Source organism: Odontesthes bonariensis, chromosome 20, assembly GCF_027942865.1.
Source record: "Odontesthes bonariensis isolate fOdoBon6 chromosome 20, fOdoBon6.hap1, whole genome shotgun sequence".
NCBI lineage: Eukaryota > Metazoa > Chordata > Actinopteri > Atheriniformes > Atherinopsidae > Odontesthes > Odontesthes bonariensis.
This window is the reverse complement of record NC_134525.1, coordinates 954,098-967,437: the sequence shown is the minus strand read 5'-3', so window position 1 is coordinate 967,437 and position 13,340 is coordinate 954,098. Positions and strand designations below refer to the sequence as shown.

At 46.6% G+C, this 13,340-nt stretch overlaps 1 protein-coding gene across 1 annotated transcript; it reads left to right on the top strand.

Moving 5' to 3' along the window:
• Positions 1–70: 70 nt before the first annotated feature.
• rheb (Ras homolog, mTORC1 binding) lies at positions 71–11,917 on the top strand. The gene is made up of 8 exons (XM_075451923.1): positions 71–190; positions 3,478–3,549; positions 3,627–3,694; positions 3,781–3,863; positions 8,005–8,061; positions 8,540–8,587; positions 11,059–11,140; positions 11,207–11,917. The coding sequence occupies exons 1-8, from the start codon at positions 139–141 to the stop codon at positions 11,297–11,299; spliced, it is 555 nt and encodes a 184-aa protein (XP_075308038.1). The 5' UTR covers positions 71–138; the 3' UTR covers positions 11,300–11,917.
• Positions 11,918–13,340: the final 1,423 nt, after the last annotated feature.

Below are 13,340 nucleotides of genomic sequence, written 5' to 3'. Positions count from 1 at the left end.
GTGGCAACAAAGTCCCGCCTCCAAACGTGTGCGTGTCCAATCAGCGTTGAGGGTTCATTAATAACGCAGTGCTTCGTGGAAAGATGATGCAGAGGTTGTAAGACTCAGTCCGCCCGTCAGGAAGCTGGAAATAAGAACATGCCGCAGCCCAAATCCCGGAAAATCGCCGTGCTGGGCTACAGGTCGGTGGGTAAGTCCTGGTCATATGATAACCTGCCGGAAATAACCGCATTGGGCGGTGATTCCCAGCATAGGCCAGCCTCCTGCCAGCTGTTCTGCAGCAGGAACATCTGTCTGTACGTTCTCTCACAACTTCACAGGAAGCTGAAAAGACATTAAAATCCCACAGTGGATCATAATTATGTGACTAAATGTGTTCAAACCAAACTTAAAGCCAGTCCCTCCATCAGCTACAGTTGGCTTAAAGCTGGGATTGGTCAGCAGACAGCCAATCAGGTGATGCGGCAGGTGTGGTCCTGATGCTGGGCTGGCAGCATCTTGGCTGGTGGGTTTTACCCGGACCCCACAGTGCTGCAGAAATCACACCAATCTGTTGAAAACAACTTGATAAAAAATGAGTTTAAGGTTCAGCTTCCTGCAGCATTAATAAAGCCTATGATTCTAGGCCGTAAGGTGAACCCCGTTTTCGTTTAGGCTCGCTCCGTGCTCTCCGAACTACATGCCCGTTAGCTGATAAAAATGACCAACTTATTTTGCACATATGAAAAAAGTTTCGCGTCACAGAATCCTGTACTTTTTTTAAACCGAGACGTTTTCTGAAGATATTTTCCGCAGGGCTGAATGACGATTTTGACGTCACAAGACACCACGTGACCGCGCTGGACCAATCACGTTGCCGATTTACGACAACAAACTGGAAAAATGACAACCTGTCTGATGCTGTCAAAACTAACCTACAGAAAGGAATCTCGCAAAATATCATTTTAAAGTGAACATAAAATAATAATTATCAACGATAATGCTCATTCATGTATTTCTGAATTGAGCCAATTTAGCCATTTACCATTCAGGTATTCATTTACTGATTTATTCACTAATAATTATACAACACATAACAAAATCAAAACAAGTAGGGCATACACATCAACCGGCATAAACTTATATACATAACCATAATAAAAGGAATGATACAAATGGAATAGAATAAAGGTAAAAAAAAAATTTAAAAAAACGCACGCACACACATACACTATTCCTCACTGTCAGTGTCAGGGCAGCTGTCGTCTTCTTTATCCTCTGTTTCCTTTGTGGTGTTTGAACAGCTGGAACACCTGCACAAGTCTACTTTATTAATACTTTATTAATCCCAATTTGGGAAATTGTTTTGTTGCAGCAGCATACAGTATATGAAAACAATTAAAGTAGTGAAAAACAAGCAAATAGAAGAGAATAAAATAAATATAATATAAAATAAATAAAAAATAGTGAATAAACATTTACTATGTACAAATCTACAGTATTTTTTGTTTTTTGTTATTGTTTTTTAGGAGAGACTTCAAGCCTATTGAGGTTGAAGTTCTCTTCCAGCCAGAGGGGGGGTGTTGTAGATGGTGATGGCTGCTGGTAGGAAGGATTTCCTGAATCGGTCCTTGTGACAGTGGAGCTGGATGAGCCTGTTGGAAAAGGAGCTCCGCTGTCCAACCAGCAGCTGGTGGAGAGGATGGGTGGGGTTATCCATGATGGATAACAGTTTGTTCAGTGTCCTCCTCTCCACCACCGATTCAAATGAGTCCAATCTTTTGCTTTACACATGACCTTATTATTTTAGCCTGATAATTTGCCCTTTTGCAGTGCTGGTGGAGGGCATCACTTGTTGGGGGGATAGATAATTCTGGCAAGGCTGATGATGCCATACAGAAAGCTTTGTACCTAGTCCCATTGATGTTTTCTGCGGTTGGCTGATCGTACAAATGGCATACATATTTGCAAAGTAATGCAAATGTAGAGTGGTCCAAGTTAAATTCAGTCCCCAGATTTCTGAAAGCCTTCAGGTAGACATCTTTCTCGCATGCTACAGCAAATGTCTTCTTTTTGCCTTGAGGTGTCACACAGTGAACGTATGGATCCCAATCAAGGCAGAACACACACTGGCTCCGAGAGCTGATGACACCTTGGTAATGTCCATTATGCGTGTTCTGTTGTCCGTCCCTGTGAAAAAGTACAAGCTGCATGGCAAATCTTTCTGCAGACTCACAGCAATGACTGCTACATCAGTGTCAGGGCTCTTAATAATGACAGTCTTATGTTCCTGTGCAGCATGTTGTGCATGCAAAAACACCAGTGTCACATTCTTCGTGGTCACACTGCAGGTCTTCCACAGCATGAACAGACTGCACACCTTCCAGTACAGTCACACAGTGACATTGGTGTTGATGTGCTATGTACAAGCTGAGGTTTCTTCCCACTGCTGTAAGAGCAGCAAGTGGCCACGCATCGTATAAGAACTCAGCAAGTGCTTCTTTATTTGTTCCTTCTGATTCCTTCCATTCCACCCTGTGCAGGTGACATTCTGTGTTTCCTCATGCTTAACAGAAGATATGTGCATGTAACAAATCTTTCGGTCGAAATTTCGTCTTCTTCAGTACTGCTGGATGATCGCGCTGCTGCTGCGGTGCTGTTTTTGTTTACCAGCCCAGCTGACATACCAGCTATCCGATTCGTCCATTCTGATGACGTCTCAACCGTGGCACCTCTCGCGAGCCAAACTGTTATTACGCCTGCCGAATATGTACATACGCCTTGCCAGGCACTAGTTATTCCTTTAAACGTTGCGAACTAAAAAAGTACTGTGTTCTGAGCGGCGAAACTTTTTTTTAAACCTCAACATAACTCAAATCTTTTTATGAGCTGAAGCGTGTTTGGTTCGGAGAGCGCGGAACAAGCCTGGTGTTCTGAAGGAGTTTTCCAGGTTCACCTTACGGCCTATTAGGTCAGTTCAGCTTTATTTACAGAGCACCAAATCACAGCAAATGTCACCTCAAGGCACTTCAAAGATACAGTCAAATTCATTGGAATACAATCATAATCCAATCAAATGAATTCAATTCATACAAAGCCAATTAAAGAAAGAGTAGCCAAGCTAAGGAAACCAACAGGTTAACTTGTTTTAAGAAGCAAGACGCTTTATTTTTTAAACCCCAGCCAACTAGCCGGACTACCTTCATCAGCACCAAAACGAGGCTGGAACTCTGCTCACAGGACGCAGCAGGGGGTAAGAAGATGTTCAGAAATGATGTTGCTGATATGGGATGTTACACAGCTTCATGTCAGAAGAGGCGAACTGTCCCCTTAAACGTATCAGAGCGAACAGCTCTAAAAGATCTCTGATATGGAGACACGCCATCATGGGCTCTACTGTCCTCTGGGCCACCGTTAGGAAAACCCTATGACTGGTTCTGGGATCCATCCCGGTTCGGATGGTACCTTCAGCATCTTCTGCTCTGTGTGTGTTTCCAGGGAAGTCTTCCCTCACCATTCAGTTTGTGGAGGGCCAGTTTGTGGACTCCTACGATCCCACCATAGAGAACAGTAAGTCCGCCTCAGTCCTCACGCCCACCCTGCATCATGACTTCCACCGCTAACGTTTCCGTCTTTGTGTGCGTCAGCGTTCACCAAGACGATGACCGTAAACGGTCAGGAGTACAACCTGCAGCTGGTGGACACGGCCGGCCAGGTAGGACCATCCCTAGGTGGCTTCCTTTCTAAAACCACCAGTTGGTGCTGGAGGAGAAGCTGTTCATCGTGTTGTATGTGTTGCAGGACGAGTACTCCATCTTCCCTCAGAGTTACACCATCGACGTCGATGGGTACATCCTCATCTACTCTGTGACGTCCTACAAGAGGTAACAGCGGCTGCCTTTCCTCGTTATTTACAGTTTACTGTTAGCTTCACTGCTATGTTCCTGTTAGCATCACTGATGATCCGTTCCTGGTTAGCATCACTGATGACCTGTTCCTGGTTAGCATCACTGATGACCTGTTCCTGGTTAGCATCACTGATGATCTGTTCCTGGTTAGTATCACAGATGATCTGTTCCTGGTTAGCATCACTGATGATCTGTTCCTGTTAGCATCACTGATGATCTGTTCCTGTTAGCATCACTGATGATCTGTTCCTGGTTAGCATCACTGATGGTCTGTTCCTGGTTAGCATCACTGATGATCTGTTCCTGGTTAGCATCACAGATTATCTGTTCCTGTTAGCATCACTGATCTGTTCCTGGTTAGCATCACTGATGATCTGTTCCTGGTTAGCATCACTGATAATCTGTTCCTGGTTAGCATTACTGATCTGTTCCTGTTAGCATCACAGATGATCTGTTCCTGGTTAGCATCACAGATGATCTGTTCCTGGTTAGCATCACAGATGATCTGTTCCTGGTTAGCATCACAGATGATCTGTTCCTGGTTAGCATCACAGATGATCTGTTCCTGGTTAGCATCACAGATGATCTGTTCCTGGTTAGCATCACAGATGATCTGTTCCTGGTTAGCATCACTGATGATCTGTTCCTGGTTAGCATCACTGATGATCTGTTCCTGTTAGCATCACAGATGATCTGTTCCTGGTTAGCATCACTGATGATCTGTTCCTGTTAGCATCACTGATGATCTGTTCCTGGTTAGCATCACAGATGATCTGTTCCTGGTTAGCATCACTGATGATCTGTTCCTGTTAGCATCACAGATGATCTGTTCCTGGTTAGCATCACAGATGACCTGTTCCTGTTAGCATCACAGATGATCTGTTCCTGGTTAGCATCACAGATGACCTGTTCCTGTTAGCATCACAGATGATCTGTTCCTGGTTAGCATCACAGATGACCTGTTCCTGGTTAGCATCACAGATGATCTGTTCCTGGTTAGCATCACAGATGATCTGTTCCTGGTTAGCATCACAGATGACCTGTTCCTGGTTAGCATCACAGATGATCTGTTCCTGTTAGCATCACAGATGATCTGTTCCTGGTTAGCATCACAGATGACCTGTTCCTGTTAGCATCACAGATGATCTGTTCCTGGTTAGCATCACAGATGATCTGTTCCTGGTTAGCATCACAGATGATCTGTTCCTGGTTAGCATCACAGATGACCTGTTCCTGTTAGCATCACAGATGATCTGTTCCTGGTTAGCATCACAGATGACCTGTTCCTGTTAGCATCACAGATGACCTGTTCCTGTTAGCATCACAGATGATCTGTTCCTGGTTAGCATCACAGATGATCTGTTCCTGGTTAGCATCACAGATGATCTGTTCCTGGTTAGCATCACTGATGATCTGTTCCTGTTAGCATCACAGATGACCTGTTCCTGGTTAGCATCACAGATGATCTGTTCCTGGTTAGCATCACAGATGACCTGTTCCTGTTAGCATCACAGATGACCTGTTCCTGGTTAGCATCACAGATGACCTGTTCCTGGTTAGCATCACAGATGATCTGTTCCTGGTTAGCATCACAGATGATCTGTTCCTGGTTAGCATCACAGATGACCTGTTCCTGGTTAGCATCACAGATGACCTGTTCCTGGTTAGCATCACTGATGACCTGTTCCTGGTTAGCATCACAGATGACCTGTTCCTGTTAGCATCACAGATGATCTGTTCCTGGTTAGCATCACAGATGACCTGTTCCTGGTTAGCATCACTGATGACCTGTTCCTGGTTAGCATCACTGATGACCTGTTCCTGGTTAGCATCACTGATGACCTGTTCCTGGTTAGCATCACAGATGATCTGTTCCTGGTTAGCATCACTGATGATCTGTTCCTGGTTAGCATCACAGATGATCTGTTCCTGGTTAGCATCACTGATGATCTGTTCCTGGTTAGCATCACTGATGATCTGTTCCTGGTTAGCATCACAGATGATCTGTTCCTGGTTAGCATCACTGATGATCTGTTCCTGTTAGCATCACTGATGATCTGTTCCTGTTAGCATCACTGATGATCTGTTCCTGGTTAGCATCACTGATGGTCTGTTCCTGGTTAGCATCACTGATGATCTGTTCCTGGTTAGCATCACAGATTATCTGTTCCTGTTAGCATCACTGATCTGTTCCTGGTTAGCATCACTGATGATCTGTTCCTGGTTAGCATCACTGATAATCTGTTCCTGGTTAGCATTACTGATCTGTTCCTGTTAGCATCACAGATGATCTGTTCCTGGTTAGCATCACAGATGATCTGTTCCTGGTTAGCATCACAGATGATCTGTTCCTGGTTAGCATCACAGATGATCTGTTCCTGGTTAGCATCACTGATGATCTGTTCCTGGTTAGCATCACTGATGATCTGTTCCTGTTAGCATCACAGATGATCTGTTCCTGGTTAGCATCACTGATGATCTGTTCCTGTTAGCATCACTGATGATCTGTTCCTGGTTAGCATCACAGATGATCTGTTCCTGGTTAGCATCACTGATGATCTGTTCCTGTTAGCATCACAGATGATCTGTTCCTGGTTAGCATCACAGATGACCTGTTCCTGTTAGCATCACAGATGATCTGTTCCTGGTTAGCATCACAGATGACCTGTTCCTGTTAGCATCACAGATGATCTGTTCCTGGTTAGCATCACAGATGACCTGTTCCTGGTTAGCATCACAGATGATCTGTTCCTGTTAGCATCACAGATGATCTGTTCCTGGTTAGCATCACAGATGACCTGTTCCTGTTAGCATCACAGATGATCTGTTCCTGGTTAGCATCACAGATGACCTGTTCCTGTTAGCATCACAGATGATCTGTTCCTGGTTAGCATCACAGATGACCTGTTCCTGGTTAGCATCACAGATGATCTGTTCCTGGTTAGCATCACAGATGATCTGTTCCTGGTTAGCATCACAGATGACCTGTTCCTGGTTAGCATCACAGATGATCTGTTCCTGGTTAGCATCACAGATGATCTGTTCCTGTTAGCATCTCAGATGATCTGTTCCTGGTTAGGATCACTGATGATCTGTGCCTGGTTAGCATCACAGATGACCTGTTCCTGGTTAGCATCACAGATGACCTGTTCCTGGTTAGCATCACAGATGATCTGTTCCTGGTTAGCATCACAGATGATCTGTTCCTGGTTAGCATCACAGATGACCTGTTCCTGGTTAGCATCACAGATGATCTGTTCCTGGTTAGCATCACAGATGATCTGTTCCTGGTTAGCATCACTGATGATCTGTTCCTGTTAGCATCACAGATGATCTGTTCCTGGTTAGCATCACAGATGACCTGTTCCTGTTAGCATCACAGATGATCTGTTCCTGGTTAGCATCACAGATGACCTGTTCCTGTTAGCATCACAGATGATCTGTTCCTGTTAGCATCACAGATGATCTGTTCCTGTTAGCATCACAGATGATCTGTTCCTGGTTAGCATCACAGATGACCTGTTCCTGTTAGCATCACAGATGACCTGTTCCTGTTAGCATCACAGATGATCTGTTCCTGGTTAGCATCACAGATGATCTGTTCCTGGTTAGCATCACAGATGATCTGTTCCTGGTTAGCATCACTGATGATCTGTTCCTGTTAGCATCACAGATGACCTGTTCCTGGTTAGCATCACAGATGATCTGTTCCTGGTTAGCATCACAGATGACCTGTTCCTGTTAGCATCACAGATGACCTGTTCCTGGTTAGCATCACAGATGACCTGTTCCTGGTTAGCATCACAGATGATCTGTTCCTGGTTAGCATCACAGATGATCTGTTCCTGGTTAGCATCACAGATGACCTGTTCCTGTTAGCATCACAGATGACCTGTTCCTGGTTAGCATCACAGATGATCTGTGATGCATCGGCAGCATTTTAAATATTGGACGATCACGTTTGTTCAATCGCAGGAAATCAGAATCAGGATTAAAACTTGATTAGTTGTGCCTCCCAAAGAGAGACCAAACGTGGTTACTTCCCTTTGGGTGAAACCTGAAACGTCCGTCAGTGAGTTTAAAACGTCTTTAAGTGTGTTTCTGTGTCTGTGTTCAGCTTCGAGGTGGTCAGAGTGATCCACGAGAAGCTGTTGGACATGGTGGGAAACGTCCAGTACGTGCACACACACGTGCACACACACAACCGTCCTGGAGAGAGACACGTAAAACATGTGAAATTGTAGAATTATTATAAACACGTGACAACCAGTGAGTGTTTCATGCTTTTTAACTGGAGTCTGTTACAGCCACAGGTGTTTGGGAGCAGCACCTAGTGGCAGTTAGTGGTATTACACCCTCCTTACAGGTGTTGTGCTGCCCGACACATTTAATCATCTTATAGGCGTGTTTGCTTTTTAAATATTTACTTTCTTGTTTGATGTAGACTAAGGTTTCCTTTCTTGTGAGGGAACGCTCAGTGATCAAATCTCACTGTTAGTCCTGAAAGAACTCTCAGCTCAGAGGTTTAATAAAATCAGACGTAACATACATATTCATTTATTTAACAAACCTTGCCACCTTCATCTGTGTGAGGATGCTGATGTGCAACCAGTCTTAACTCAGAGATTAACATCCTCTCTATTTCTCTCCAGAGTCCCGATTATTTTGGTTGGGAACAAGAAAGACTTACACATGGAGAGGTAACGCACCGGATCAAACTTTATTTCTTAGGTCTTAAAGCAACACTCAAGAAGTTTGTGAACCATAAAACCATGTGCTTCTGACTCGTTTCATAATACATTATCCTGGGAGCATATATCAGGGCGTCTGAGGTGTAAAACTCCTTCTTCCTGTTCCTGGGAGCATATATCAGGGCGTCTGAGGTGTAAAACTCCTTCTTCCTGTTCCTGGGAGCATATATCAGGGCGTCTGAGGTGTAAAACTCCTTCTTCCTGTTCCTGGGAGCATATATCAGGGCGTCTGAGGGGTAAAACTCCTTCTTCCTGTTCCTGGGAGCATATATCAGGGCGTCTGAGGTGTAAAACTCCTTCTTCCTGTTCCTGGGAGCATATATCAGGGCGTCTGAGGTGTAAAACTCCTTCTTCCTGTTCCTGGGAGCATATATCAGGGCGTCTGAGGTGTAAAACTCCTTCTTCCTGTTCCTGGGAGCGTATATCAGGGCGTCTGAGGTGTAAAACTCCTTCTTCCTGTTCCTGGGAGCATATTTCAGGGCGTCTGAGGTGTAAAACTCCTTCTTCCTGTTCCTGGGAGCATATATCAGGGCGTCTGAGGTGTAAAACTCCTTCTTCCTGTTCCTGGGAGCGTATATCAGGGCGTCTGAGGTGTAAAACTCCTTCTTCCTGTTCCTGGGAGCATATATCAGGGCGTCTGAGGTGTAAAACTCCTTCTTCCTGTTCCTGGGAGCGTATATCAGGGCGTCTGAGGTGTAAAACTCCTTCTTCCTGTTCCTGGGAGCATATATCAGGGCGTCTGAGGTGTAAAACTCCTTCTTCCTGTTCCTGGGAGCATATATCAGGGCGTCTGAGGTGTAAAACTCCTTCTTCCTGTTCCTGGGAGCATATATCAGGGCGTCTGAGGTGTTAAACTCCTTCTTCCTGTTCCTGGGAGCATATATCAGGGCGTCTGAGGTGTAAAACTCCTTCTTCCTGTTCCTGGGAGCATATATCAGGGCGTCTGAGGTGTAAAACTCCTTCTTCCTGTTCCTGGGAGCATATATCAGGGCGTCTGAGGTGTAAAACTCCTTCTTCCTGTTCCTGGGAGCATATATCAGGGCGTCTGAGGTGTAAAACTCCTTCTTCCTGTTCCTGGGAGCATATATCAGGGCGTCTGAGGTGTAAAACTCCTTCTTCCTGTTCCTGGGAGCATATATCAGGGCGTCTGAGGGGTAAAACTCCTTCTTCCTGTTCCTGGGAGCATATATCAGGGCGTCTGAGGGGTAAAACTCCTTCTTCCTGTTCCTGGGAGCATATATCAGGGCGTCTGAGGTGTAAAACTCCTTCTTCCTGTTCCTGGGAGCATATATCAGGGCGTCTGAGGTGTAAAACTCCTTCTTCCTGTTCCTGGGAGCAGATATCAGGGCGTCTGAGGTGTAAAACTCCTTCTTCCTGTTCCTGGGAGCATATATCAGGGCGTCTGAGGTGTAAAACTCCTTCTTCCTGTTCCTGGGAGCATATATCAGGGCGTCTGAGGTGTAAAACTCCTTCTTCCTGTTCCTGGGAGCATATATCAGGGCGTCTGAGGTGTAAAACTCCTTCTTCCTGTTCCTGGGAGCATATATCAGGGCGTCTGAGGTGTAAAACTCCTTCTTCCTGTTTCTGGGAGCATATATCGGGGCGTCTGAAGGTGTAAAACTCCTTCTTCCTGTTCCTGGGAGCATATATCAGGGCGTCTGAGGTGTAAAACTCCTTCTTCCTGTTCCTGGGAGCATATATCAGGGCGTCTGAGGTGTTAAACTCCTTCTTCCTGTTCCTGGGAGCAGATATCAGGGCGTCTGAGGTGTAAAACTCCTTCTTCCTGTTCCTGGGAGCAGATATCAGGGCGTCTGAAGTGTAAAACTCCTTCTTCCTGTTCCTGGGAGCATATATCAGGGCGTCTGAGGTGTAAAACTCCTTCTCCCTGTTCCTGGGAGCATATATCAGAGCGTCTGAGGTGTAAAACTCCTTCTTCCTGTTCCTGGGAGCATACATCAGGGCGTCTGAGGTGTAAAACTCCTTCTTCCTGTTTCTGGGAGCATATATCGGGGCGTCTGAAGGTGTAAAACTCCTTCTTCCTGTTCCTGGGAGCATATATCAGGGCGTCTGAGGTGTAAAACTCCTTCTTCCTGTTCCTGGGAGCATATATCAGGGCGTCTGAGGGGTAAAACTCCTTCTTCCTGTTCCTGGGAGCATATATCAGGGCGTCTGAGGTGTAAAACTCCTTCTTCCTGTTCCTGGGAGCATATATCAGGGCGTCTGAGGTGTTAAACTCCTTCTTCCTGTTCCTGGGAGCATATATCAGGGCGTCTGAGGGGTAAAACTCCTTCTTCCTGTTCCTGGGAGCATATATCAGGGCGTCTGAGGTGTAAAACTTCTTCCTGTTCCTGGGAGCATATATCAGGGCGTCTGAGGTGTAAATCCAAAACAAAGACCTCTCTTCTGTTGTTGTTGTGCAGAGCGATCAGCTATGAGGAGGGGAGAGCTCTGGCCGAGTCGTGGAACGCTGCCTTTCTCGAGTCTTCAGCCAAAGAAAACCAGGTGAGGACAAAGATTCATCTAACCTCCCCATCCGAAGCTCCCATCTAACCGTCTGCTCCTCCTCAGACGGCGGTGGAGGTGTTCAGGAGGATGATCCTGGAGGTGGAGAAGATGGAGGCGGGCCAGCCACAGGTCCGGCCCCCCTGCTCCGTGATGTAGCTGCCACCACCGACCAGGAGACCGCTGACATGTTCCGTCTCCTCCTCAGGTCACACAAGACTCTGTTCAGAAACCCGCAGATTTAACCCAGCCTGAGATTTTCTGTCCTCGTCCAAACACCAACAACACGGCGGACACACGACCTCAGAGCTGAGCCCAGAGTTTCAGGGGCCACGTTTAAACTGAATAAACACTCAAAGTTGTTCTTAAGTAGATTGAAAAGAGAGTTTTAAGGTAATACAAACATTTATACATTCATTCTTAGACTGCGGGAGGCACAAAGTCTGCTTCCTCAAACTCCTTTTAGTGGCAAACTGCAGGAAAACGCTAAATGAACAGATTTTTTAATGGAGTTTGGTGACGTTCGCTCTACATTCAGAACCAGCTGGAATCGGACGTTTGTCCCGTTAGTGGAACCAGAACATAGAAAGAAAACATCAGCGTGGGAAACGAGATGCGATCTGTGTGTTTTACGCTTTTCTTTGCACCTTTGGGAGCCGTTTGATTCCCACATCCTGCTTCCATCCACACGCGGTCGCTCAGCTGATGCTTTTATCCACACGCGGTCGCTCAGCTGATGCTTTTATCCACACGCGGTCGCTCAGCTGATGCTTCCATCCACACGCGGGCGCTCAGCTGATGCTTTTATCCACACGCGGTCGCTCAGCTGATGCTTTTATCCACACGCGGTCGCTCAGCTGATGCTTTTATCCACATGCGGTCGCTCAGCTGATGCTTTTATCCACATGCGGGCGCTCAGCTGATGCTTTTATCCACACGCGGTCGCTCAGCTGATGCTTCCATCCACACGCGGGCGCTCAGCTGATGCTTTTATCCACACGCGGGCGCTCAGCTGATGCTTTTATCAACATGTAATCGCTCAGCTGATGCTTTTATCCACATGTAATCGCTCAGCTGATGCTTTTATCCACACGCGGTCGCTCAGCTGATGCTTTATCCACATGCGGTCGCTCAGCTGATGCTTTTATCCACACGCGGTCGCTCAGCTGATGCTTCCATCCACACGCGGGCGCTCAGCTGATGCTTTTATCCACATGCGGTCGCTCAGCTGATGCTTTTATCCACACGCGGGCGCTCAGCTGATGCTTTTATCCACACGCGGGCGCTCAGCTGATGCTTTATCCACATGCGGGCGCTCAGCTGATGCTTTTATCCACACGCGGGCGCTCAGCTGATGCTTTATCCACATGTGGGCGCTCAGCTGATGCTTTTATCCACACGTGGGCGCTCAGCTGATGCTTTTATCCACACGCGGGCGCTCAGCTGATGCTTTATCCACATGTGGGCGCTCAGCTGATGCTTTTATCCACATGTGGTCGCTCAGCTGATGCTTTTATCCACACGCGGGCGCTCAGCTGATGCTTTTATCCACACGCGGGCGCTCAGCTGATGCTTTTATCCACACGCGGGCGCTCAGCTGATGCTTTTATCCACATGTAATCGCTCAGCTGATGCTTTTATCCACACGCGGGCGCTCAGCTGATGCTTTTATCCACATGTAATCGCTCAGCTGATGCTTTTATCCACATGTGGTCGCTCAGCTGATGCTTTTATCCACACGCGGGCGCTCAGCTGATGCTTTATCCACATGCGGGCGCTCAGCTGATGCTTTTATCCACACGCGGGCGCTCAGCTGATGCTTTATCCACATGTGGGCGCTCAGCTGATGCTTTTATCCACATGTGGGCGCTCAGCTGATGCTTTTATCCACATGTAATCGCTCAGCTGATGCTTTTATCCACATGTAATCGCTCAGCTGATGCTTTTATCCACACGCGGGCGCTCAGCTGATGCTTTTATCCACATGTAATCGCTCAGCTGATGCTTTTATCCACACGCGGGCGCTCAGCTGATGCTTTTATCCACATGCGGTCGCTCAGCTGATGCTTTTATCCACACGCGGGCGCTCAGCTGATGCTTTTATCCACACGCGGGCGCTCAGCTGATGCTTTTATCCACACGCGGGCGCTCAGCTGATGCTTTTATCCACATGTAATCGCTCAGCTGATGCTTTTATCCA